At 44.1% G+C, this 22,701-nt stretch overlaps 1 protein-coding gene across 9 annotated transcripts in view; it reads left to right on the forward strand.

Moving 5' to 3' along the window:
* TIAM1 (TIAM Rac1 associated GEF 1) overlaps window positions 1-22,701 on the forward strand; it is a 191,928-nt gene that overhangs the window by 98,946 nt on the left and 70,281 nt on the right. For all 9 annotated transcript variants that reach the window (XR_008450732.1, XM_054071824.1, XM_054071811.1 and 6 more), the window contains 2 exons: window positions 3,688-3,866; window positions 9,180-10,159. Coding sequence is in view for 8 of the 9 variants with exons in the window: in XM_054071824.1 (XP_053927799.1) it covers window positions 9,191-10,159 (969 nt within the window). In the remaining variant the exon portion in view is untranslated. The remainder of the gene's footprint in view (window positions 1-3,687; window positions 3,867-9,179; window positions 10,160-22,701) is intronic.

Genomic DNA, 22,701 nt, shown 5'->3' on the forward strand with positions numbered 1-22,701 from the left:
AGTCAGCTAGGTTCTGCAGTCCTCTGGAGTTGGTTTTAGAGCTCAGTGTTATGCATAGTTTCAGTGACTATGTGGAGAACAGGGAAGCTTGGAGCATTTCTCAATTACATTTCTGAACCCATGTGAGCACCCAGCCCTGTCATGAAAAGCCCTCTCAGACAAAGATCTGGGCACAGAGCAGCATCCGTCCGTCCATCCATCCATCCATCCATCCATCCATCCATCCATCATGTCTTGTGAGTTAGTGTTTCATTTTGTGGAGGGCAGCCCAGGGGCATCGGGTGGGGACAGCCAGAGTTGTCAGGGCACCAGGACCCTGGAGCATGCTACAGCATTTACCTTCTCAGGGTTGGGGATTTGATAGATCGATTTTGGCAGCGATTCGTATTAACTGGAGGTGATAAAGGCTAACAGAATGTGGCCTCCAGTTATAAATAAAGGTCCTAATTCTCCATTTCAGGAGACAGGATTGAACACTGGATTTACAGTGGCGTGGAACTGGGATTGTGGATGGGGAATACAGCCCAAAGCCACTGATTAATATGAATAGTTTCTGTATGAAATGGCTACTGCCTTCTGTCTATATATATATCTTGATGATTTATGGTGAAATTACTGAGGGCTTCTCAAAGCTGAATGAAGATTTGCTTAATGACTAACTGATCTCATATCTGCAGTTGCATTTGGAATCTGACAAAAATGATGCATCATAAAATCAAAAAGTGAAAATAGTATTAAAAGAGAGCTATTGTCCGTTTACCCAGCTTTTCAAGTTCACTGGACTGGAGGATACACTTGCATACAGATTTCTCCTTGGTGGTTCTGCTTTCAAAAGGAGGCTTTTAGAAAACTACAGCTTCTACATTTTTCATCCATTAATGTTCATGTCAACTGTCTGCAAGCAAAAAGAAAACAGGTGTGCTTTTTTTTCCCCTAATTTCTTGGCCTTGCAAACTCCTCCCAGCATGTGAAAGTCGAACCTCTCTTTGCTGTACCTAGAATCACGGTAGCAGATGTGATGAATAACAAGGTATTCCTTTAATATATTCTACTTCCCTACTATGTATTCATTTAATCCATTCGTGGTGGTTTGCTGCGAGCTTCCTCCATTTGGATTGACTTAAGTTACTGTGTGATGAGCCCTGTGGGAACTCCTTGGCCTGATTTTTCAAGGCACTCTTTTGTGGCTATGAAATAAATACAGCTGTGCTACTTCCAAACCTTCAAAGAACAAGTGGAGTAACATTGATGTATGTAGACATTGGCATACATGCACGGATACATGTCTCACAGATGTATATGTATGTGTGCATGTGTATGCATGCTTGCAGGAGTCTGCTCAGAGACTGAGTATTTTGTCTTGAGCGTAGAAGTGTAAAAATTTATATTAGATGAACTGTTCCATGTGTGTCTTTTTACAACTGTTCCTCTACCATGTGAATAGTTAACTTGGTGAGTTACCAGTGGTCTGAAGGTGTAGTCAGCTTCCCCCTCGATCAGGCTCCACTGACAGAGCAAGTGTCCACGGGAGTAAATGTGTCCTGTGAGGGGAAGGAGTCTGTACTGAGAAGCTGTACTGAGAAGCAAGCCATGGGACTGTGCTCCTGTTTGCTTCTGCCTTTCCTCCTGATGGAGGAGGACAGGCATCCCCTTTTGCCAAGACCTTGTTGGAGGGAAGTCCTCGTCTGAGGCTGCTTCAGCACTGCAGACCTCCAGAATTTCTGCTGCAACAGAGCCTGGACTGTTGGGATGAGGCAGGAAGCATGATGTTGAGGACTGTTCCTGTGCATATTAATGGCAGACAAAGAGAAGCATGAAAACCTGATATTCTCCTTGAAAAGTATGACTTGATCTCATATGGGAAAGACTCTACAAGTTGTAAAAGTTAATAGGACCAAAGCTTTTCAGGAAAAAAATAGTATGTAATCATAAATCCTTCTCTTCTGGAGGAGCCATGTATGCACAGTACTCATCTGTTTGTGGCAAGGGTTGTTGCCAGCCCTACGGATGTGTTGGAGCATAACGAGTTTTTGGATAATCCAGTATCCAGTTGTAAACGTCTACTTTGGATCTTCCCGACAAAAGTGTAAGAGGAGAATGAGTTTTGGCAGAGAAGCACAGGCAGTGTGTGGAGTGGGTGACGTTGTAGTTGGTTTCTCACAGAAGTGACCAGAGTTTGCTTCAACCCAAAGCAGATTTTTCTGAGTGAGTTACAAACTCCTCAACAGCTGCTTGAGGGTGGAAAAACTGATAATACTCATCTGTGCCTGTTTCTTTCTTCTTTTGGACAAGTTTCTGGGGCGGCAGCAGGCAGCTCTGAAAAAAAGATAGTTGCAATGACATTTTCTTTGGAGGTAAGGGACGCACATCGCAGGTTGCTTATTGTGCAGTGGATGCAGGTGGGAAGCTTCTTGCCTATAGGACCTTGTTTGTCAGCAAGTTTCTAGTCTTGCAAATTATTGGCAGCTGGCATGGTAATGAGTCCATTTCAATATAAATGAGCTTCATTTTATTAATTTCTGCCAGCTCCTGAGCAATTCATGAACTGCTTTTCAGATCTCAACCAACAGCTTGGGGGAAGAGGGGAGGTGGGGAGCAGAGAGGGGAACAGGAAGGAGGAGAGAGAACATGAGAATGTTTTTAATTTAGAAAGGAGCTGGTGACTCTCTTTTGAGAATCCAGCCAGAAGCGAGGATCACAATTTCCCCACCAAGCAGCTCTAATAACGTGAAGGACATCAGTAATGTCTTATGAGGTTTTTCTTCCTTGAGACTTTTGGAAAAGTTTATAACTCTCAAAACCTTGTGTGCACTGTTGAATTGATGTTTCACTGCCAGTGTTTGGCTGGGAGAAGGAGTTGGGTAACTTGAGAGCTGGCTTGGGCAGTGCACCCAACCTTCTAGTGAGTTTGTGGTTCTTGGTATCTCACAGGGCTGGAGCTTGAGCTGGTGCACTTGCAAGGGAGGTCAAGAAAGGGCTGGGATTTAGTACCCACACGAGTGCACACGTGTGCAACTCGAGGACTATTCTTATGACTTGGGTCTAAATAAGTGCAGACTGGTCTCTTGTATCTGTGCCTTAGTGAATGCAATTAACCCAACAGCCCTTTCACCGTGCACAAAAATGCATGCAAATGCTCTGCCCTACGTGTTTGTTTCGCCCTTGAAAAATGTTAATGAAATCCCTACTTGGATAACCGCCCCTTTCGTAAATTAGACAATCTGTGCAGAGAAACATCCTCTGAGGTCTTCCAGTTTCGGGCCTGTTCCCTGGACAGTCAGGTCCTCTGTTGCTGCCAGGAGTTAAACCCTGGTTTATTGGAAGATGCCTTTCTTGATGATTGTCTTCAGATGCAGGCGTGGTTTTGGACCTGATATTTTCTAGCCCTGCCTGCAACAGACTGTCCTCAGCAGGGTCATGTTGATGTCTGTGGGGATTTTTATTGTATGAGGTGATGGGAAGAGGAACTCTTCATGTTCGGTATTTTGGGCTTGACTAGGATTTTCATTTATTCTGCCATCATCAGATTTCATCATTCAAATTTAAGCACAGCATTTGCATGCTGTATTGCATAGTGTTTCTTAGGTAAGTAACAGTAACAGGGTCTCGCAGAAGATGTCCTCGTGTGTAGCTGTTCCTGCTAACCCTTTGTCTGATTTTTTTTTTCTCTCCCTTCTTTCTCCCCAGGTTTTTGGCATATAGTCATAGACTCTGACGTGAGAGTAATGGAGTCGCTGAGTGGCAGGTGCTGACAGCTTCTGCAGTCCCAGTAACTGTTCATTTTGGTATCATTTGCAATTCTATACCTCTAAATGCCACATCTCTCTTGGGGAAGGTTGCGCTGGATACCAGTACTGCTTCGGAAGGTACATGTGTGTCCGTATATTTTGCTTTAGGCGTTTGCTGTATTGTGTAATTGTTCGAGGGAGGGGGAAAAACTGGATAAGATGCATGCGGTTTATGGTTACACCCGTTTAGCAATACAAAGGCGTTTGAATGGCTATCAGGCAGCTACTGATGACATCCCTTCCTCTCTCTCTCTTCCTCTTATTTGAATTGCCTGCAGGGCCTTTTTGGAGTCCATACCATACTTTAGCATATGTGGGAGTGGTGTACAAAAAAAGAAATGTCTGGTTAAAAGGTTCTGATTTGAAAACAATTAAATATGCTGCTGGAGTTTCTGAGAAACTCAAAGGCTTACTGTGGAATTCCAGCCTCTCTCTTACCCTTTTGAAAAAGCATGTTTTAATTACAATAAAATGTGTATGTTCACACTTGGTTATTAGTTTTGTACATTTTTCTATGTGGTTCTTGTGAGTTCGGTAAAAATCTTTGTTGTTGGCTGGCAGATTTTAGCGAAAGTTTATTTCTGTAGGCTCACTGCTCGCTCTGGATTTAATCATTGTTCTGGTTCTCAAAGCCTTCAAGCGCTGCTCCAGGAGAAAAATACAGATTTGTCACCGGGGCCTCCCACTAGAATCTAATTTTAAATTTGCAATCTGTTGTCTTGCGAGGTGCTTCAAATTTGGTTGGAAAGTTAATATAGTTCAGATTTTCTTCTGGAATATAACGGCCCAGCTTTTTGCAAGTTAGAGAATTAGTAAATAGGTTTAATTGAAATGAGTGTTTAGGTTTTCTAATTACATTAAGACATTTAATATTGGGGTAAGAGGGAAAAGAAAGGAAAATTACTGTTTTCAAAGAAAATGGTATTCTCTGAGGGAGCCTTCATCATTGTTCATCTAAAATGTGATCATTTCTATACGTAACCATTTCATGTAAGACTCATCCAGCAAAATCTCAGCAGTTCAGCTAGAGGTCAGGCTGCTTGTCTAGGTTAGCTGATATAGGGAAGACTGTATTTTCCAAAGCTTTCCTGCAGAATTTGTATTCTGTTGATATCGATCTTAAGTTATGTGTTTTAAAAATGAAACGAGTCAAACCCCTGCACTGTCTCTTGATGTGCAAGCTGGCTAAAAGGTGACTTTCCTGGCCCCTGGAAGACTTCCATAATTTTGACATTTTCCCTGCTTTGAACCACAGAAGAGCAGCTTTTTTGGGAAAGAGACCCCTTTCCCAGAGCAGCTGATAGCTTGATGGTCAGACTGCCTCTTGAGGATGTGGAAGAACAAGTTGCCACCCCTCATTTGCTTGACTTGGACTGCTGATAGGAATCTAGATCTTCCTCCTCATCAGCAAGCAACTGAGTCACTGAGCTGTTGCCTCTTCCAGGAGACGTGCCTGTTTCCCTGCTTCAGTTTTCAAATCTCTTCCTCTTGGAGCAGAAGAGCATTTCATCAAAAGCAGTTTATTCCCTGAAAAAGTTTGAGTTTTGATGAACCAACATGTTCTACTGAAAAATTTCCAACTAGTTCTGCTTGCAATGCATGGACTGCGTGTGCAAATCTTTGCTAGCTTTGGAGAATAATTCAGAACAGATTTTTGACGCTCACAGTCCTTGGTCAAGTGCGACAGACCTGTTTAAAGCATCAAGACATGTCACACTTGATTTATGGTTTATCCTGGTGGTACCTTGATAGGTCTTTAATGGTCACCTTTGGATTTGGCGGGTGAGTTAACAAGGGGAGCCTTTGTCCTACCAGTGTTTGTGTGCAGCTCCCATTAACATTACTCATTTTCTTAATTTGATACAGATTTTTTTCATTGAGTGTGCTAAATTCAGTTAAGCTGTAGACAGGCAGCATCTGGCAGTTGTAGCTGGAGCAGTTTAAGACATTTCTGCCCCAGGGTGTCTGCCGCTGCCCTTGGGAGGGGGAGACTGGGGCTCCCTTCCCCTGCCCAGTGCCTGCTCCTGCTAGCTGAGGATTCCGGCATCTGTGCAGTTTAACATGTTTTGGGGCTGCCTTTCCACATCTGCCTGAGCTGACCTAACAGCTCACTGCTGCCAAAAAGTGGGGGGAGGTGCCACTCACTGTCCCCTCTTCCCTGGCTCCCACATTGCCGTCCAGCTGTGCTGCTTTATCCTCACTCTGCTGTGCCCCCAAAAGGGCACCCGTGTGCTGCCTCTGACATGCGCCAGTTCAGCTCACTGTCTCCACAAAAACAAACTAATAAAGCATTCTTTTTTCCCCCCTGGACTTTCTTCTGCCATTTTAGTGGACTTGCTGCATGAACACCTTAATTGGTTCAGGGTAATGGGTGGAAAATCTCAGCCAGGAATGCGGATGGGAGGCAAAAATGAGGGTGAGAAGGTAGGATGGGGGTCCCTTCCAGGGGGAGCCATTGGTCACGGGCACCCCCCACACGGTCACCTCTGCTTGACCCAGCAGGGTTGACTGTCTCCACCTGAGGTGTGCTCAGCCAGTTGTGTCCAGTGTCCCCGGGAGGAGATGGCCTCTGCCAGAGGATGGTGACAAACTGCAGGGGTGGCAGTGTCTCACATTGCTGCAGCTGGATCAGCTGCACCATGTCTGCCTGCAGCCCTCTTGCACCCACCACGGAGAATTCCTGTGAACCTGCAATGTAATGTGGGGGAAATCAGTGGGAGTAGGGTAAGGCCTCTTCCTGGGTTTAGGACTGAGGTATGGGCTAATGGCAGCATAGATAGACATCTTTGGAATTTGCAAATAGGTCCTCACCTAAAGTGCCAATCCACAGAATTAAAAAGGGACAGCTCTTTACTTTGAAGTCTGACACTTCTTTCCAGTATCTAGCAGATACCTCTTATTGTGTGAAATCACTCAGTAAACATTCCTGCTGCTGTCTGCAGGGAAAAGTCTTTCCTCCTTCCAGGGCAGGACGTCTAGTGACAGTTTCCACATGGGATGCAGCCGGAGCTGCTGCTCCTTTCCTCACCAAGTCATTTGGGGTTCTGTTACTTTTTGACTGGGTGAAATTTTGCCTGGTGTGCAGGAAGACTACATCAAGGTGATGGCACAGGACAGCTTTCCATAGCTGTGCTGCTCAGCGGTTTTCATCAGCAAATGTGTTTTGCCGCATGGTGAGTGAGGAATGCTCCTGCCCTATGGCAGCTCTGTTTCTGAAGGTAAAGAGCTGGCCTTCAATCGTTCAGGGTTTCAAGAGGACTTTAAAACTGCCTTTTGTCCTTAGATAGATATTGAAATGATGGTTGCATGGCTGGGGACGGGATAAATGGCTGCATGCTCTGATCGGTTTTGCAGCCAGTGGAAATCCCGTCAAATGAAAGCGTAGTTAGCAAGAAACTAAAAATCAAAGCAGCCTAAAGCACTATCCCAAGAGGATTTATTTTGCAAGATGGGGAATGTTGAGATCTGGTTTTAGACATCAGTGTGGAAGACAAAATGCAGATTTTGTGCTATAAAATGTTTTAGAAGCAAAAACTAGCTGACGTTTGTTTTTCAGTCCAGCTCATATCAAAGGGCTGTAGCTTTTAAAGAATAATAAACCCTATCTAGGGATTTATAATGCTGTAATTTTTTTTAGATTAAATCCTGCCCTCTGTTCAGTACATTTATTTTTCTAAACAATGCATGATAACCAAGTCTCTTGACAGTCCATGGGAGTTCAGCTGTTAATTTCAGTAGATGAAGGATATTTCCTGCTATGGTTTACTTAACATGGAATTATATTTGTTTTAGATACTGAAATGTCCCGATATTTCTGGACGTGCCCATAGTTTCAGCACTGAACAGATTTTTAGCCTCAGACATGATCTGCTTAGCTGAGTAGAAGAGTAGGGAAGCGCAGTCCTCTGACTGTGGTTGCAAGTGTCACTGCAGAAGTTTGGTCCCACCGTATGCATCCAGGGCAATCTACAGCAGAACTGTGCAATTGATTGCTCACTTTCTGTGTAATTTATGTAGGGATAATGTAGTTTTGTGAAGCAGGAATAGTGTGTCTTTAGATAGTGAGGGAAAACACACTATCAGTTTTATTCTGTCAGCGTTTGGCTTAATACTCACCAGCACATCCTGCTAAAGGAGAGGAAATTGCCCCAAGAAATGAAAAATTCTAGATTATTTTACTGTCAGGGCAGCATTTTTTTTTCAACCGAGACTAATAGAAATACCTCAAAACCAGCAAGTTTTGCCTTGTCGTTTCTGTTGAAGATTTATAGACTGTTTATGTAGATATAATTGTCTTGCATGTAATTCAGGATCTCCTATTTAATTTTGAATGGTCATGTACTTTAACATTTACTTTTCTTTCTCTTCATCTTCCTCTTTGGCCAGAAGGAGCCAATATTACTGGTAAAGTATTTCTGACGTTTGTGGAGTGAGATAATAGACCTCAATGTGTTTTACAAGGTTGAATCCGGATCATCACTTCTGTCTTCTGGATGGGAAAACTGTTTCATGGCAGGACGTGAGCAACTGAATAATGCAGGAGGCTGGGTACTGAGATGGGGACAGAAACCCAAGAAACCCAGTCCCTGAGTTCCAGCTCGCTTTTCCCTTTGCTAGATCAAAGCACTTAGATCTAACTATCTGCTTCAGAGTGAGTAGGAAGGAAAGGTTATTTTTGTATAGCGTGAGTCACTCATGCTAATTTATTTTTCATACTATGGCTTTCTTGTGTGGGGGCTCTCTGTACCTGCTTCATGTTGCTCTGTTTTTTTGTTCCAGAAATCAAACCTATCATTAACTCTCTGCTGAACAGATGAATTTGTACTTTGCTATGTGGTGCTTCAGCTCGCAGTTCCTAGCAAACAAAAAAATGAAATATCAGATGAAGGCATATATCCATCTCCTTTTGGTATCTTTACATGCAGTAAACAGTAGCTGTTGATTTTTTGAGCTTGGAGTGTTGGCTGGAATTGCGAAGGATTAGGTAATACTAGGAGTCAAATGAATATATGCAGAGCAGCGATTGCCAGTGCACTTTGGTGGTAAACTGGCTCCAGTTTGGATGAAGCTTCAAGGTTCAATCCTTCCCTCTGCTATGCTCTCCATTTACACCAGCATAGTTATGGTCTGGCTTTTTCCTACATACTGCTTTAACTGAGTTGTATTTATAAGTTTGCTGATACAGTTGCTGTCTCTCTTAATTAATTCTGTGACATTAGTTGCTGCTGTTAAAGCACGTCCTGCGAGACCCAGGGGAAGCTGTGGTGTAGGTTTTGAGACAGGTTCATTAAAAAAAAAAAAGCTGCTTTGGGTGTTCTGGGATACCTGTGTGTCTTCTTGCCTGTGTGTTTGGTTGCTGCCTTCAACAGTCCCTGCTCTCTCCCTTTGCAGACTGTGACGCCATGGGAAACGCGGAGAGCCAGAGCGTAGAGCACGCCTTCTATGGAGACAAACACACCAGCCTGGGCCGCAAGCATACTTCCCGCTCACTTCGTCTCTCCAATAAAGCATCTCGCCGGACGCGGCATGCTTCTTCTGGAAAAATTATCCACCGTAACTCAGAAGTGAGCACCCGCTCTAGCAGCACACCAAGCATCCCTCAGTCCCTGGCGGAGAACGGCCTGGAGCCCTTTGCCCAGGAGGCCAACCTAGAAGACTTTGGAAGCCCCATCTGGGTGGACCGCATGGACATGGGCCTACGGCCTGTTTCCTACCATACTGACTCTTCTGTCACCCCTAGTGTGGACAGCAGCACCGTCCTCACGGCCGCCTCTGTGCAGAGCATGCCTGACTCAGAGGAGAGCAGACTTTATGGGGATGAGCCACCATTCCTGGCAGAAGGCAATGGGAGGTCACATCGATATGCGGCCAATGGGACAAACTTCATGGAGACGGCCAGCTTCAAAAAGAAGCGCTCCAAATCAGCCGACATCTGGCGCGAGGACAGCTTAGAGTTTTCACTTTCTGACCTCAGTCAGGAGCATTTAACAAGCAATGAGGAAATTCTGGGCTTGGCTGAGGAGAAGGACACCGAGAATACCCAGGGGACCGAGGCCAGTGACAGCCCCCAGCCACTGGTTGCCTGCCAGCGCGCCAACTCTATGAGTGACTTGTATTCCCCCAAAACTCCGAGTGCTACCGTCAACGGAGGCCCACGAAATGCCTTTGGAGGGTACTGCCGGAATTTAGTGTCCGACATCCTGGATATTGGAAGCCATAAGATGTCATCGGTTACTGCTGAGGATGCACCTTCCTACAGTAATTACAATACACTGCCCTGTAGGAAATCCCACTGCCTTTCTGAAGGGGCCACCAACCCACAAATTAGCCATAGTAACAGCATGCAAGGCAGAAGGGCAAAAACTACTCAGGTAAGGCAGTTTTCTTCTACTTAAAATGGAAGCGTGTGGCATTTGCTAAGCTGTGTCTGTAGATAAAGCTATTCCAGGTTCTTCCAGGCTCTGTTTTCCTTCAGCACGCCCTTTCCAGAAAAAGGGCTATGTCCAGGAGAGAGCTGAACTAACTGATCTCTGGAGCTGGCTTCATCCCATCACTGCTCCCTTCCTTATCTGCAACTCTGGACCTTTTCCACTCTTCAATGCCTTTGGAAAAGTTAGATGTGCGTTTGCCAGTTAAAGATTTTCCTGTGTGTTTTGCAGTGCTGACAGTGCCTTTTTTTTCCCAGGGCAGCTGCCAAAACTGATCACTCCACTGGTGGAGCTTGTGCATGTTGGTTTGTGTCTTCCCTCTCTGCTCTCCCTGCTCTGTCACCCTCCACACATGTGCAAGCACTCCTCAGCTCTTGTGGCTGGAAGCAAAGAAGAAACCTGCAAGTGTTTCCCCTCCTTGCTGTCATAAACACTCTTGAAATTTCACTCCTCTAGTTAGCTGGCATTCACATCTGTGCAAAACATCATCCAAAACCAGTGCGGTCCCCTCGCAGGAGACTGCCAGTTCTGCAAGCTGCAGTGGTCAGCTGCTGTAAACTGAAGAATGGAGGGGCCTGTAGGTGTATGGAGAAGATGCTGCTGCTCCTAGACAGGGAGGACATCGTACTCTTCAGCCTTTTAACAGTTAGCACAGAGCCAAGATGAGCTTTTCCATCTGATGCCCCTCCTGCGCTCCAAACACTGATTCTACGACCTTTGCTTTGACGGCTGCAGTTGGGTCTTTATTATGTTTTGCTTTGCTTTTCTTGGCTGTGTTCTGCCTGATCGAGTTACACAGCACCACCTTACGCCGCAAACAGCAATTTGCCGTACAGTTAAGTGGCAGACTACTCTTAGAGAGGGGGAAAAAGGAGCTACAAATCCTGCCCCCCAGTATAAGCCATACGTAGCATACTCGTGGCCATGTTGTGCTCAGTTTAAGTTCATTTGGCTGTCTTGCTGGACCTTTTTGGAGCAGTGGTCCAGATGCTTAATGGAAGAGGCTGGCTGTGGCCATTTTTACATGCATTGTTTTCTAGCTTTGGGCACTGGCTCAGAAACATGACTGGGGGACACAGATGAAACAGTCTGACGGCGCAGGTCAGAGCTGTGCTCCAGACTGCATGCCTCAGTGGCTCCCCTGATTTTATTGCGTGGTTTCTCCTACATATGCCGTGCAGTGTACACACAGCACGCCACGTGACCCAGAAAAAGAGAAAAGCAGCACGTTGCATCAAGGTCGGAGGCCAGCATGCTCGTGACCTGCTGCTGGGCTGCGCCACTGGCAGGACACCAGCATTAGAGATACCAGGCTGGGCAGTGCGAGTCAGGGATATTGTAGCGTGCTGTAGTGGAAGCGTGGGGCTGTGGAAGTGTGGAGGACTGTTGGAGGGCAAGAGGAGTGGGTCTCCCACCACTGACTGGCACTGATTTGTGAGAGCTGATGGGAAGGGGTTGCTGAGTGACTTACCGGCTGTGCTTGATCTGTGGAGATGCACTGTTTCTAAATATAAAAATAGCATGCTAAAACAGATGCTGCAGCGTTCCATAGCAGCAGCTTTGTGCTTCAAAATCAACTCTTAATTTTTGGAGGTATTTTTATGGTGCAAGTGCAGAAACCCTTTGGTGCTCCATAAAGGCAGTGCAGGATAAAAGCAAGAGAACAACAAACAAAAAAAAGAATGTTTTTTGGTAGCCTTGAATGTAACCACTCTCATGAAGATTGTTAGGTGCAACTGCTGCCTCCAGCACTCTTTCAAGTGTATTTAAGAAAAAGAGGGCAACATTGCAGATGAACAGCAAAGCATGTTTTTCTTCTTGATGCCTGTTTTGGCATTAAGAAGTTTTCTCTGAGGCACTTAGTGAAAGTCACAAATTTGTGTACCATTCTGTAGAGGCCTCAGCTATACTTTGTGGAGCTGGTTTCACTAGATGTGTCTCCTGAGCTTGGCAATGGTGGCTATAACAAGTCTCAGCAATGATTATTACCATGTAAAAATTCAAGAAAATTAAAGCTTTGGAAAGGTCAAATTTCTTTCCAAGTCTTTAATCCTAGCAGCATACAGTAAATATAAGATACTTTTCAGCAATGAAGTCATGTTAGCCGAAGCCTACCTTTAGCAAGCTTAGGGAAATGACTGTCATTATGTGCTTGATAACTAGAGCAAAAAGGAAAAACAAATTTGCACACAAAGTAAAAGGACCAGCTCCTTGGTGAACCTAATGAGGTGGTTTTGGATGGGGTGACAGAAGGGAAACTACCAGCCTGTCTCCATACCAGGTCCCCAGTTCAACAATGTCTCTGCATTTTGTTCATCTTCACACCCCTGGTGATGAAGCATAGTGTTTACCGTACCTGAGATGGTGGAAGCTGAGATGCAGAGCTGATGGTCTTACTCCTTTGCTGTTACTGTGCTCCTTGGCACTGTTTTGACCTGTGACAGCTGGTACTTGATCACAGTTTGGGGAATTCTGCTTCTCTGTGCCTTTCCCAATCTTTCAACACTTTCTCAGCGGGCTTCACACTCTTGATGACCGCCCTGAGCATTGCCCCAGAGCCTGCCATATGTGTCCCCAGTCCCCACGCTGTAAAACATTGCATGCTATAAAACAATTTAGTGGACTGAGGCAAAGCTTTCACGTTTTTTTTCCAGCCTTTTGAACTGCCTCCCCCCAACCTGATCCCACAAAATAATATTTATTTCTTAAGGCCGCAGAAGCGCTGCACAAAGTTGACCTAATGCCAAGCGTAATATGGTGCTGGCCACAGTTTTTCCTCTTAACTTCCAGGCCAGTGACCTGTTACTGTCCGTGTGTTATTCAACAGTGCAGAGGTAGCTCCCTTTTTCAAAGTCACCTAACTGAGCCTCATAGCCAGGAGTGAGGTTTCAGCTCAGATCACTGTTGCTTATCCTCACAAGAATTTGGGTTTCTATTTGCCAGTGTAGGGTTTTTTTCAGTTTTTAGAAAGTTGTAGCTGAGATATTTGCATGATTTTCAGTCTTGCTTGCCCTGGTGCTAGAAATCCTGACAGACACTTGCAGATAGCTTTTGACCAGTTTAGTTCCCAAAGAGATCTTTGAAAGAAGGAGAGGCTGAGCACAGGGTAAGGTTGAGATCACGGCAATCATTTTGTGCCCTTCTGTTTGATTCTTGAATTCAGCCACAGTTATATGCATGTTCAACTGTATGTACGTCATATTTTTTACAAAGGCTAAATTTATTAGAAGTTGTCAGCAGCTGTAGTTTTTGTGGTTTGCTGACCACTGCCACTGGGAAAATGCATCCTTGAATGTATCACAGAAAGGAGATGCTGGAATCACAGCCGTATGTGTTTTGTTATAATGCTTTATCAAGGGTTCTTTACAAGTATGTGATTAAGAAAGAAAGAAAGAAAGAAAGAAAGAAAGAAAGAAAGAAAATCTCTCCCTTCCAAATTTAAACCTTAAATTGATCTGTGGGAGTCACTTTCCACTGATTGAGAAGGAGAGCTTTTTAATACTGGAGAGACAATTATATTCGATATGCACAAGTGATTAATATTCACAGGGTGGCTTTGGGGCACCCACACAGCAGTTCTGTTTTTCGTAACATTTTAACATTAAGGGTTCAGATCTGCTGAGGCGAGACTTCCTGGAGAGCTCTGCTGGGATCCTGTTTGGCTTTTGGAGCTGATGCGATGTAGGTGGAGAAAGCTTAATTGGCTGACATTTTCACCCGTTTATGCTTGAAGGGAGACAAGCTCTGGTTGGATACAGCTTGTTCTGACTGCGAGTTGTGAGATCCCCAGGATCTTACAATCTGCGTGTTGGGATCCAGATGGCCCTGTTGTGTCCTGCTTGCAGCTACACATCTGCCTGCAGGAGATTCCCTCCTCCTCCTGATGGATGTTCAGAGACTAATGTAATCTTATGCTCCCCTGATGTTATGAGCCCTAACTGAAGTTTCAGGAGGGGAATTAGAGATATGATTTTGTGCCAATTCCAGGCTCGTCTTGCCGCCTCCTTACTCCATGTTCCTCCTCTGTGGATAATTTCTTACTGTTCTTTTCTCAAGACTACCAAAAGAAGGGATACAGCTTTGTGTAACTCTTTTGACATTTTAAACTCTGATACAGAGGCAGTCAAGTGAAGACATCTTGTATTTAGAGAAGATGTTCTGGTTGTGTGGCAAAATTTGTCTGCCAGGCCATGGTGCCAGCAGCATGTCTTTTCATGAATGTCTTCTGCAGACATGAGCCAGCCATACCTAAGCTGCTGCTGCCCCTGGCCTTGCAGGCCCCACTCCTTCCTATCTGGTTTTCATGATGGTTGAGGTGGTGATGGCAGTGGCCATCAAAGCCAGAGACTTCCAGGCTTCCAGTGCTGGTATGTGCTTTGTGGGGGAAGACATTTCAGAATTGTTCCTAGTAAATGTGAAGCTAAGGGTGGACTGTCTCTTCCAGGGCAGTGATGGTGTTTTACAAGTAGTTCTTAGAGCACGGTGTGACTCCTATGTGTGTCCTAGGAGACATGGTGGCCAAGGCATTTCAGTGTGGTCAACCACTCACATGAGAAGGGTGGCTCACTCCTCTCTGAGCTTTATAGCCCAATTCATGGTTTCCTCTGGAAAGCTCAATTCCAGTGCTAATGTTACAATGGTGCAGTCCAAGTTTTTTACATAACTTTAGAGAAGAAGTGGCGATGAGATATCCCTCAACTGCAGGGTAAGTGAAGGTTTTTTTACAGTGTCTTCCATCCAGTGTTTGTTGGGGAGCTGAGCAGGGGGAGAGTGAAGAAGCATCCTGTCTGACTGACTTGGAAACTGCGCTTCCTTCAGCGCCAGCCCCAGACTATGTCCTTGGCACATTAAATCCCCTTTTGTGTGATTTTCAAGTTTATAATTATTTTTAGGCCTCTGTAGGTAGCCTGAAGGAATTTGGGATCTCAAGCCTTAAAAAAAATCTTATATAAAAAAATTTTGCAGAATACGCAGGAGATAAACCCAAAGGTTTTGTGGGAATTAGATCAGAATTGTCTGAAAAAAAGTCTAAAATTAGAATATCTTTCCAGTCGATATTATTTTTTTACTATCTCAGGGAATTTTGTAACAGGTTATAGTGTTTCATTATGTTCTGTAGGATGGCAAAACTCCAAAGAGCTGATACTTGGTTTTGAGTTGTATAAAACTTTTTCACAAATGTTTTCATGGCATAGAGAATATAACCTCAAAATACAAAAGAACCACACTGGGTCAGTCATGAAAGCACCATCCAGCCCAGTACCTTGTTCCCCAAATACAAAGTCATCAGGAGAATAAAGGAAAAAAGAAACTGGGAGAGTATGGAGTGAACTTTCCTTCAGGACATTTTTCCCGATCCGAGAAAATTAGTGATTTGAGTCTTCCTGAGTGAGGAATGCATCCAAGACTGTTGGGTTGTTCTGTCCCCCATGAATTCTCTTTTCTGAAATAATTTTCTCCCTCTGGCTTCCACTGCATCCTGTTCACTCTCTAAATAACACTTGTGACCTTAACAGCCTTACTCCTTGGTCATCACTTTTCCAGGCAGAGTATCTTCAGCAGTTGAAGCTCTGCTACTATTAAAATAATTCTGTACCTCTCAGTTTGTAGATTGGAAAATGTTGCTCTTTTCAACCTAAATGTGATTCTTATTCAGATTAACCCAGACCTTTAATCTTACTTGTTTGACTCTGTATGAAATCGAGGAAAAAAATAAAGACAAAGTCAGGTATCATTAAATTGTAATAAATGATACATAGTGTACTAAGTGCCTGAAAGTAAGATGTTACTGGTTTTCTGCTGGAGTGTGCAGCTCACTGATGTGAGCCCCTGTCCTTGCAGTCCCATAGTACCTTTCAAACAGGTTGTTCCCAAAGTCTCTGATATAGCCGGAGATGTGCTCAGAATCTCCAAAAGCTGGAGTTCATTGAGTCAGGTGGTTTGGTTCTGGTGACTCGAATCCCACTGGAGAGCACAGGTCAGCTGGTCACTTTGCTAAGCCTCTAGGCAAACAAACCTATTAAAACCAAAACATCTCTGATTTCAGCTGCTAGCCACAGAACACCAAGTTAAAGGAGGGGGTGGAGAAGGGCTTAGGGGCAAGGGGTATCAACTCAGTTTGGTGGCAGCCCAAGGTTGCACCAAACGGCTTGTGAATCCACATCATGGGTCCTGCTGGCTGCCAGTGTGGTAGGTCTGAATGACAAGACCCGGTTAATGACTAGGTCAAATAAGCTGACTAAATGGAAGCCCCTTCAGTTTGAGCCTGGAGGAAAGCTTGGATATTGGACTTCAAACCTGAGCTCCGAGGTCTTCCCTGCTCTGTCACCAGACTGCCCTTCACAGATGGGTGAGATATTAGATCATCTATCGCCTGTTTGAGATATTTGAAAGCAAAAAGCAGTCAATCCATTCAGAGCACAAACTTTGCCCCAATATTGTCGGGGAAAGGAGCATGTGAAAATGAGTGTTTTGGTCTGCATTGGCAAATATTATGATACTCTTTTGAAGATCTTAATTTGCTTTTCTTCCTTCACTCTTGGTCTGAAGCCAGTGGAAAGCAAATTAGCAGTCCTGATGTCTGATATAGCTCCATTCAGGCATGTTTTTTTTTTCAAACAGTAGGACTTTTTAATTTATATATCTGAAGTGCTTGTTACATTGGCAATAATTGTATTCTCTGTAAAGCTACACACACTGCATGTTTGTAGTTTCAATTATTTTCCACTTAAAAATCACAGACAGGTTGCCCCAGCTGCTTGCTTGCTGGGCTGTATTTACTTATATGGATGCGATTTGCAGTAGTGATCCTTTCCAGTGAAGTGCTCCATTGAAACGTTTCTTTTCTGAGACCTTCAGGATGTGATACTGTGACTAGTCATCATTCCAGACATTTCCTTGCTCCCTTAAGTTAGGTGACCGTTCAGGTGAACATCTCCCAGATGATATGTTTTGATTTCAAGCTATGGTTCTAGCAGCTCTCCCCCTTCCTCACTTCTCGCCCGTTAGATTTCTCAAAAAGAATTGCCTTTTCTTGGCACTGAGTGAACAAAAAGTAACCTAATCCTGTATTTTACTTCAAGGATTTAGGTTAGGCATATTGCCATTTGTTTAGTTAACTCCAGCATGGTTAGACTGCTTGCATTAGTTTATGGTTAGCTCAGACCCTCTAGAAACTTCCTTCATCTGGGTGGTCCAGTAAGATGAAGGCAAGGTAAGTTTTGGGGGATCCTCAGCATATCATTTGGAAACAGAGGGATTAAACACTTATACTCAAGAACTGAGACTTCCTCCCACTGCTGGGGGATGGAAGGTGGGCACCACCCTTGATCTGCACAGATCTGTGCGGAGGGACCACACTGCAAGAGGCTTTACTGGATTATGGGTTGATTCTCGTTCATGGTATTATATCCTTTATCACCTCCTAAAAGTTAGTGCTAAATCCAGGGAAGAGGTAGTTTGCTCATGTCCCATGGTGGTGCTTAGGGCCCTATTGTTCTTTGTGTGTTCTCTCACAGACTTGGATTTCTCTCATGTTATTAAAAAGCAAAATCGAAACATCACAGAAACATCCTCCCCCTTCTCTTTAGATTATATTTTAGCTTTTAGGGATGCAAAACTGGCTTTCTGAATTTGAACAGGTTGCAAACTGATGCTGTAACTGCCCTGAGTCACTGAAGAGTTCTGCACAGTACCTTGGAGAAAAGGGTAAAGCTGACCCAGTTACTTCTCTGTAGCTTTATAGGGGACAGTTTCATTTTCAACGTTTTCTGTCTCACAGCTGACAAGTCTTCCAGGACTGTACTTAACTGACTGCTGCAGGAGTCCCATTGGGTCCATGATTTGCCTTTAAGGTATCTAAGTCAGCTAAGAAAACCAGGCTCCTTGGGGAAGCATGGTGGTCTACTAAGGTGATCTTTCTGGAAGGGCCTATATAGCTGAAAAATGTCTAGGAAGTCAGTGAAGAACCAAAAATGTTCCCAAACTCTGTCTTCAAGGCACCAAGCTAACATCATAGCTCAACATGGAGTTAAGGACCCAAATGTAATATTGAGGTAACAGCCATATATGTCAGAGCTGCCTGCAAAGGAAATGGGGTTGATGCGTATTTGATAAATTTGTTTGCTACTTGCCTGTTCCACAGGAGAGAAGTGGATGCACACCATCCGCTATGAGATATGAGTGTCTTCTGGGTGCCTGGCACCCAGTACCTTGTCTGTCTTTCCAAGGTGCCAAATTACACTGCATAGCATTCACCAAGACGAGTTCACAAAAGAGTTTGGGAACCAAAGTCCATTGAAATCCACGCCTTAAGACTTTCACAGGGATTATTGCCCAGAAACCGGTGACTATGATTCATCCTTTCACAATAAAAGTGAAGCTTACTGCTAAGGAGAAATATCTAGAGGTCTGGGCTAGTTTGATTTTTTTTGAGAATAAATTTGATCTCAGAGAACAATGGCGAAGACGTACTTGTTAAACCACTCTGAGCAGCTTTAATAATGCATGTAAGGCAGGTGTGGGTTTTTTTTTTTTTTTATTTCAACCCTTTCAGACATCTGAAGAACTGTTGCATCAGTGCGGTGAGTGCACAGAAGTAGGAAGCAAAGCTGCTCACACCTATCAGTATCCAATCTCTGTGAATTCCCAGAGGTAAAAACCCCAGCATCTCTGTCTGGTATCCACATACAAATTGCTGTTGGCTTGGAACAGTACTTCACTGGACATGGGAGCCCCTCCTAGGAGGTGTAAACAAGACCCAACCAATCCAACAGAAAATTGCAGTTGGATCTTGTTGGTTTGTGGCTGTCAGTTTAGTTCTCCAAAGCCTGCTGGAGATCCAGTGCATGCTGGCTAATTCTTATATAGTGCTGTGCTGTTCTGTGCAGGCCTGCAGATATCTTCAAAACCTTTGTCTATCAACTCCTAACATGTGGTTGATGGGCTTTGCTGCTGTGGTGGCAGATCTCCTTCATGTCATTATTATAATCCCTCTGGCTTTACAATGAGTTGCATGGATGTGATTCAGTGCGTTTGTAATGGTCTTCAAAACTCCAGACAGAACAAGCTGTGGAGATGCTTTTGTGTTTTTCCGTTGCAAGTTTAAAATCAGTTCTCCCACGCAGGTTTCATTTGCAGTTTGTGATTTTAACTTTGCTTTTTGGAACTTTTTTACTCTTTTCAAGACAGATAAATCTTCTATTGCATTCATTACCAGGTGATCAAGTTACTCCAAAGAAAGGATTTCATTTTGATTTGGAGCAAGTCATATCTTAACCATACCTTGACCATCAGATGATGGTACAGTCAATACTGGAAAGAAAGGAAAAATACTTATCAGGCCAATCTGTTTCTACATAGGAGCTTCAAAGAGATACCAGGCACATAAAAGCATGCAAGCCATCAGGCTGCTTATCCAGCTCTTTTAAATGTATTCTGTGGTGCTTGCCTAACTAGCAACCAGACAGGTTATGTGCAATTTCAGGCTGTTGCTGAATATGAACCCCCTTATTGCTCTGTTGCTAAACAAGGCGAGGAACAGAGGATTTGCATTCTCTTGGAGGGAGACCCTTCCAAGAAAAAAAGCTCACTCAGTCACCTTTTGCTAACGAGTACTTCTAATCTAATGGTTAATTTAGAAAGAAGTATTAACCACATAAGGAACTGTTTATATTAGGGAAGTAAGAGTTTTCCTAGTAAATCAGTCCCATGTGCCCAAAGTGTCTGTGAATCACTGCTGTCACTCAGGCAGGGGAAAGTGATTCATCAAACTATTTCAGTAGTGTCTGAAACAGTGCTGTTGGTGGGAAGTTTGGTTAAGTACATCGTTATTGCAAGCACTGAATGTGTCCACTAATGAGCTGGAAAGCTAGGCAAGGCTTATCCCATCCAATGGTCTCTTGCTAGCAAAGGCCAGTACTAAAAGTGTTCAACAAGGGGACAAAGACACTGGAACCTGCCCCAAAACAATTTGCTTGATCCTTGCTAGCTGAAAGTAGGCATTTTTGCTGAAGCAAAAGTGGTTTTTTTCAGTATATCTTCTAAATCTAGCAAGAAGTTTTAAACAAATATGTCTGTACTGGACATACAGAGGTATAAGTATCATGTGAGTATGCAGAAGCTACAGCACCGAATACATGGTGATGTAGCCTGCCTCACGTTTTTATTCCTCAGTAGATTGCTTTGCATTAAACCCGGTGTTCATGTGAGGAAAAAACATTTTGTTAAGTGGGTTGCTAATACTTGCACTAATATTGTACCCAATTGGTTCATCAGTTAAATTGTTCTCAGAATTTGATGGGGCTGTGATAATTCCGGTTCATTACACTCAAATGCTACTAGGGCTGTTGTAGCTGTCCTGCCTGGCACGTGTCCTGCTTGCTGCATTCTTGTTGTTAACAATGACAGCATTCAGTCCATCTCTGGTTTCTCATTCTCTGGTGCATCTCTCTGGTGCAAGGCATTCACCTTTCCCTCCTCTTTCCCTCCATTACCATCTGCTGAACCTCTTTTCACAAACCCTGAGCATTTACAACTTATATGGTAGCCCTGCCAGTGTAAGACATGGTGCCACTCCTCCATCACGTTCAGCAGCAGCAGAGATCCCAGATCCTGGTGGAAGCTGTGTTCCTACTTACTATATCCCTATCAAAGCACTTATCAAAGCACTCTCATAGTGCAGCACAGTCACTAAAGCCTGTTTAATTCCCTTCTTCAGCCAGTGGTCTTTATGCGACTTTCTCCCTGCTTTCCATTGAGCAACATTAAATCAAAGAGGCAAAGTGCTTATTCACTTTGTTCCTTCTATGGACTAAGACCTGTTGTATTTGCAAAATGCTGAGAACTGGTATTCTTCCCCCACCTCTCTGTCTTAGGGGAAATATGCTTTCTTTTCTTTGCTATATGCTTCCTACTTGGTGTGACCAATTTAATGATTTCCACCTACCTCTTACTTTGCCCTCTTGTCCTCCCAGGCCTGAAGCTAGGTAAACACCTCGCTTAGCAGGGCAGTGGGGATTTTAGTTCCAGTCTTGTATTTGGTTCCTAGGATGGTCTGTCTCTCCAAGCAAAAATATTCCTTTCTGTGGAGACAGCCATTTGCCAGCCTGAAAATAGAAAACACAAGATCTCTGGTGAGATGCAAAATAGAAGCATGGAATCATAGAAATACCAGGTGCAGTGTACTGAATCTTATATGGAGCTGAATAAAACTTATGGAGGTTTTCACTGGTGAAATAAAACAGAGTCCCTTGATGGTAGCAGTTACAAGTCCAGAGCAATGTGCTGGTGATCTGTTATAATGTGTGCATAATGTCCAAAACTGCAGACTTCAGAAACTTGAATTCTGCAGTCTTCAGCTGTCTCCCAGCTCCCACAGTGTGACTGGCACATGCCATCAGCATCCTGGCGGAGAGACACAGAGATGCTGGGCAGGAGTCAGAGGGGTGAGCAGTGAAGGTTGTGCTCTTTCTGTAGTTCACTCTTGGCCTCAAGAGTCTTTGTCTGGGAACTCCTTCTGCCAAGGAGTGAAATGCCTGTTTCATTAGCAAGCCTCTGTGGAGCATTCCATCATAGACCTGGGATGGTAATAAGTCTTCCTCAGAGGAGAGAGATGTTGCTGTTGCCCATGGGGCTCTTTGAGAACTCGAGCAGGAAACGTGAGTAATTTTTAAATAGCACTCATCAAGGTTATGCAACATTCACTTTGCATCGAGGCAAAGCATGGTGGCTAAGTCAGTAGGTTCTTCGAAGCTGGACTCCAAAGCTAGGAGCCCATGTATCCACATCGATCTTGTCAGTGAGGAGCTGTGCTGCTCATAATGTGAGCTGTGATGCTTAATTTTCAGCATCCTTGTTTGAAAATTCACAGGAGTAGTTTTGTGCCCCAAATGATGTGTTTGTCAAACTCTGCAATGTTTAGTTGCTTGGCTTGGGAGGGCTGCCCTTTCAGCCTCAGCACATTTCCGTGGAAGCACAATACTAAACCTCTGTACTTTCTGCTGAATTCTCAATTGAATACACTTCAGTATGTGAGTTACAGCATTGTAAGATGGCCACAACAGATGCCGGCTCATTCTTGAGAGCTTTTCTTACCCTCTGATGAGAACAAGCTAACATTGCAGCAGGAACTCAGAAGTCAGAGACCTATGTAATGAATGCTTTTAACCCTATTAACCCTATAGACCGATCTTCTCATACAGCAGACTTCCGAAAGTGCTAAGCTCACTCAATGCTACGTTTCATAATTCATGAACATGAACAAAATATTGTAGGCTGTAGGTTTCGAACTGTTCTGACCCTTGCATGCTCAGACCCTCCTCCTAACAAAGGCCTTGCATCGGTTGGCAAGAAGTCTTTGATATCGGGTATTTAGGGGAGGGAAAGGGAGTGCAGGGAGAAGGGGGAGATTAGGGGCAGGACTGCAACATTATGCTGAAAAGATCTTTTGACCCATCCATCCTATCGCTTGTGATGAAGATTATAAA

The sequence above is a fragment of the Cuculus canorus genome, chromosome 1 (genome assembly GCF_017976375.1).
Source record: "Cuculus canorus isolate bCucCan1 chromosome 1, bCucCan1.pri, whole genome shotgun sequence".
Taxonomy (NCBI): domain Eukaryota; kingdom Metazoa; phylum Chordata; class Aves; order Cuculiformes; family Cuculidae; genus Cuculus; species Cuculus canorus.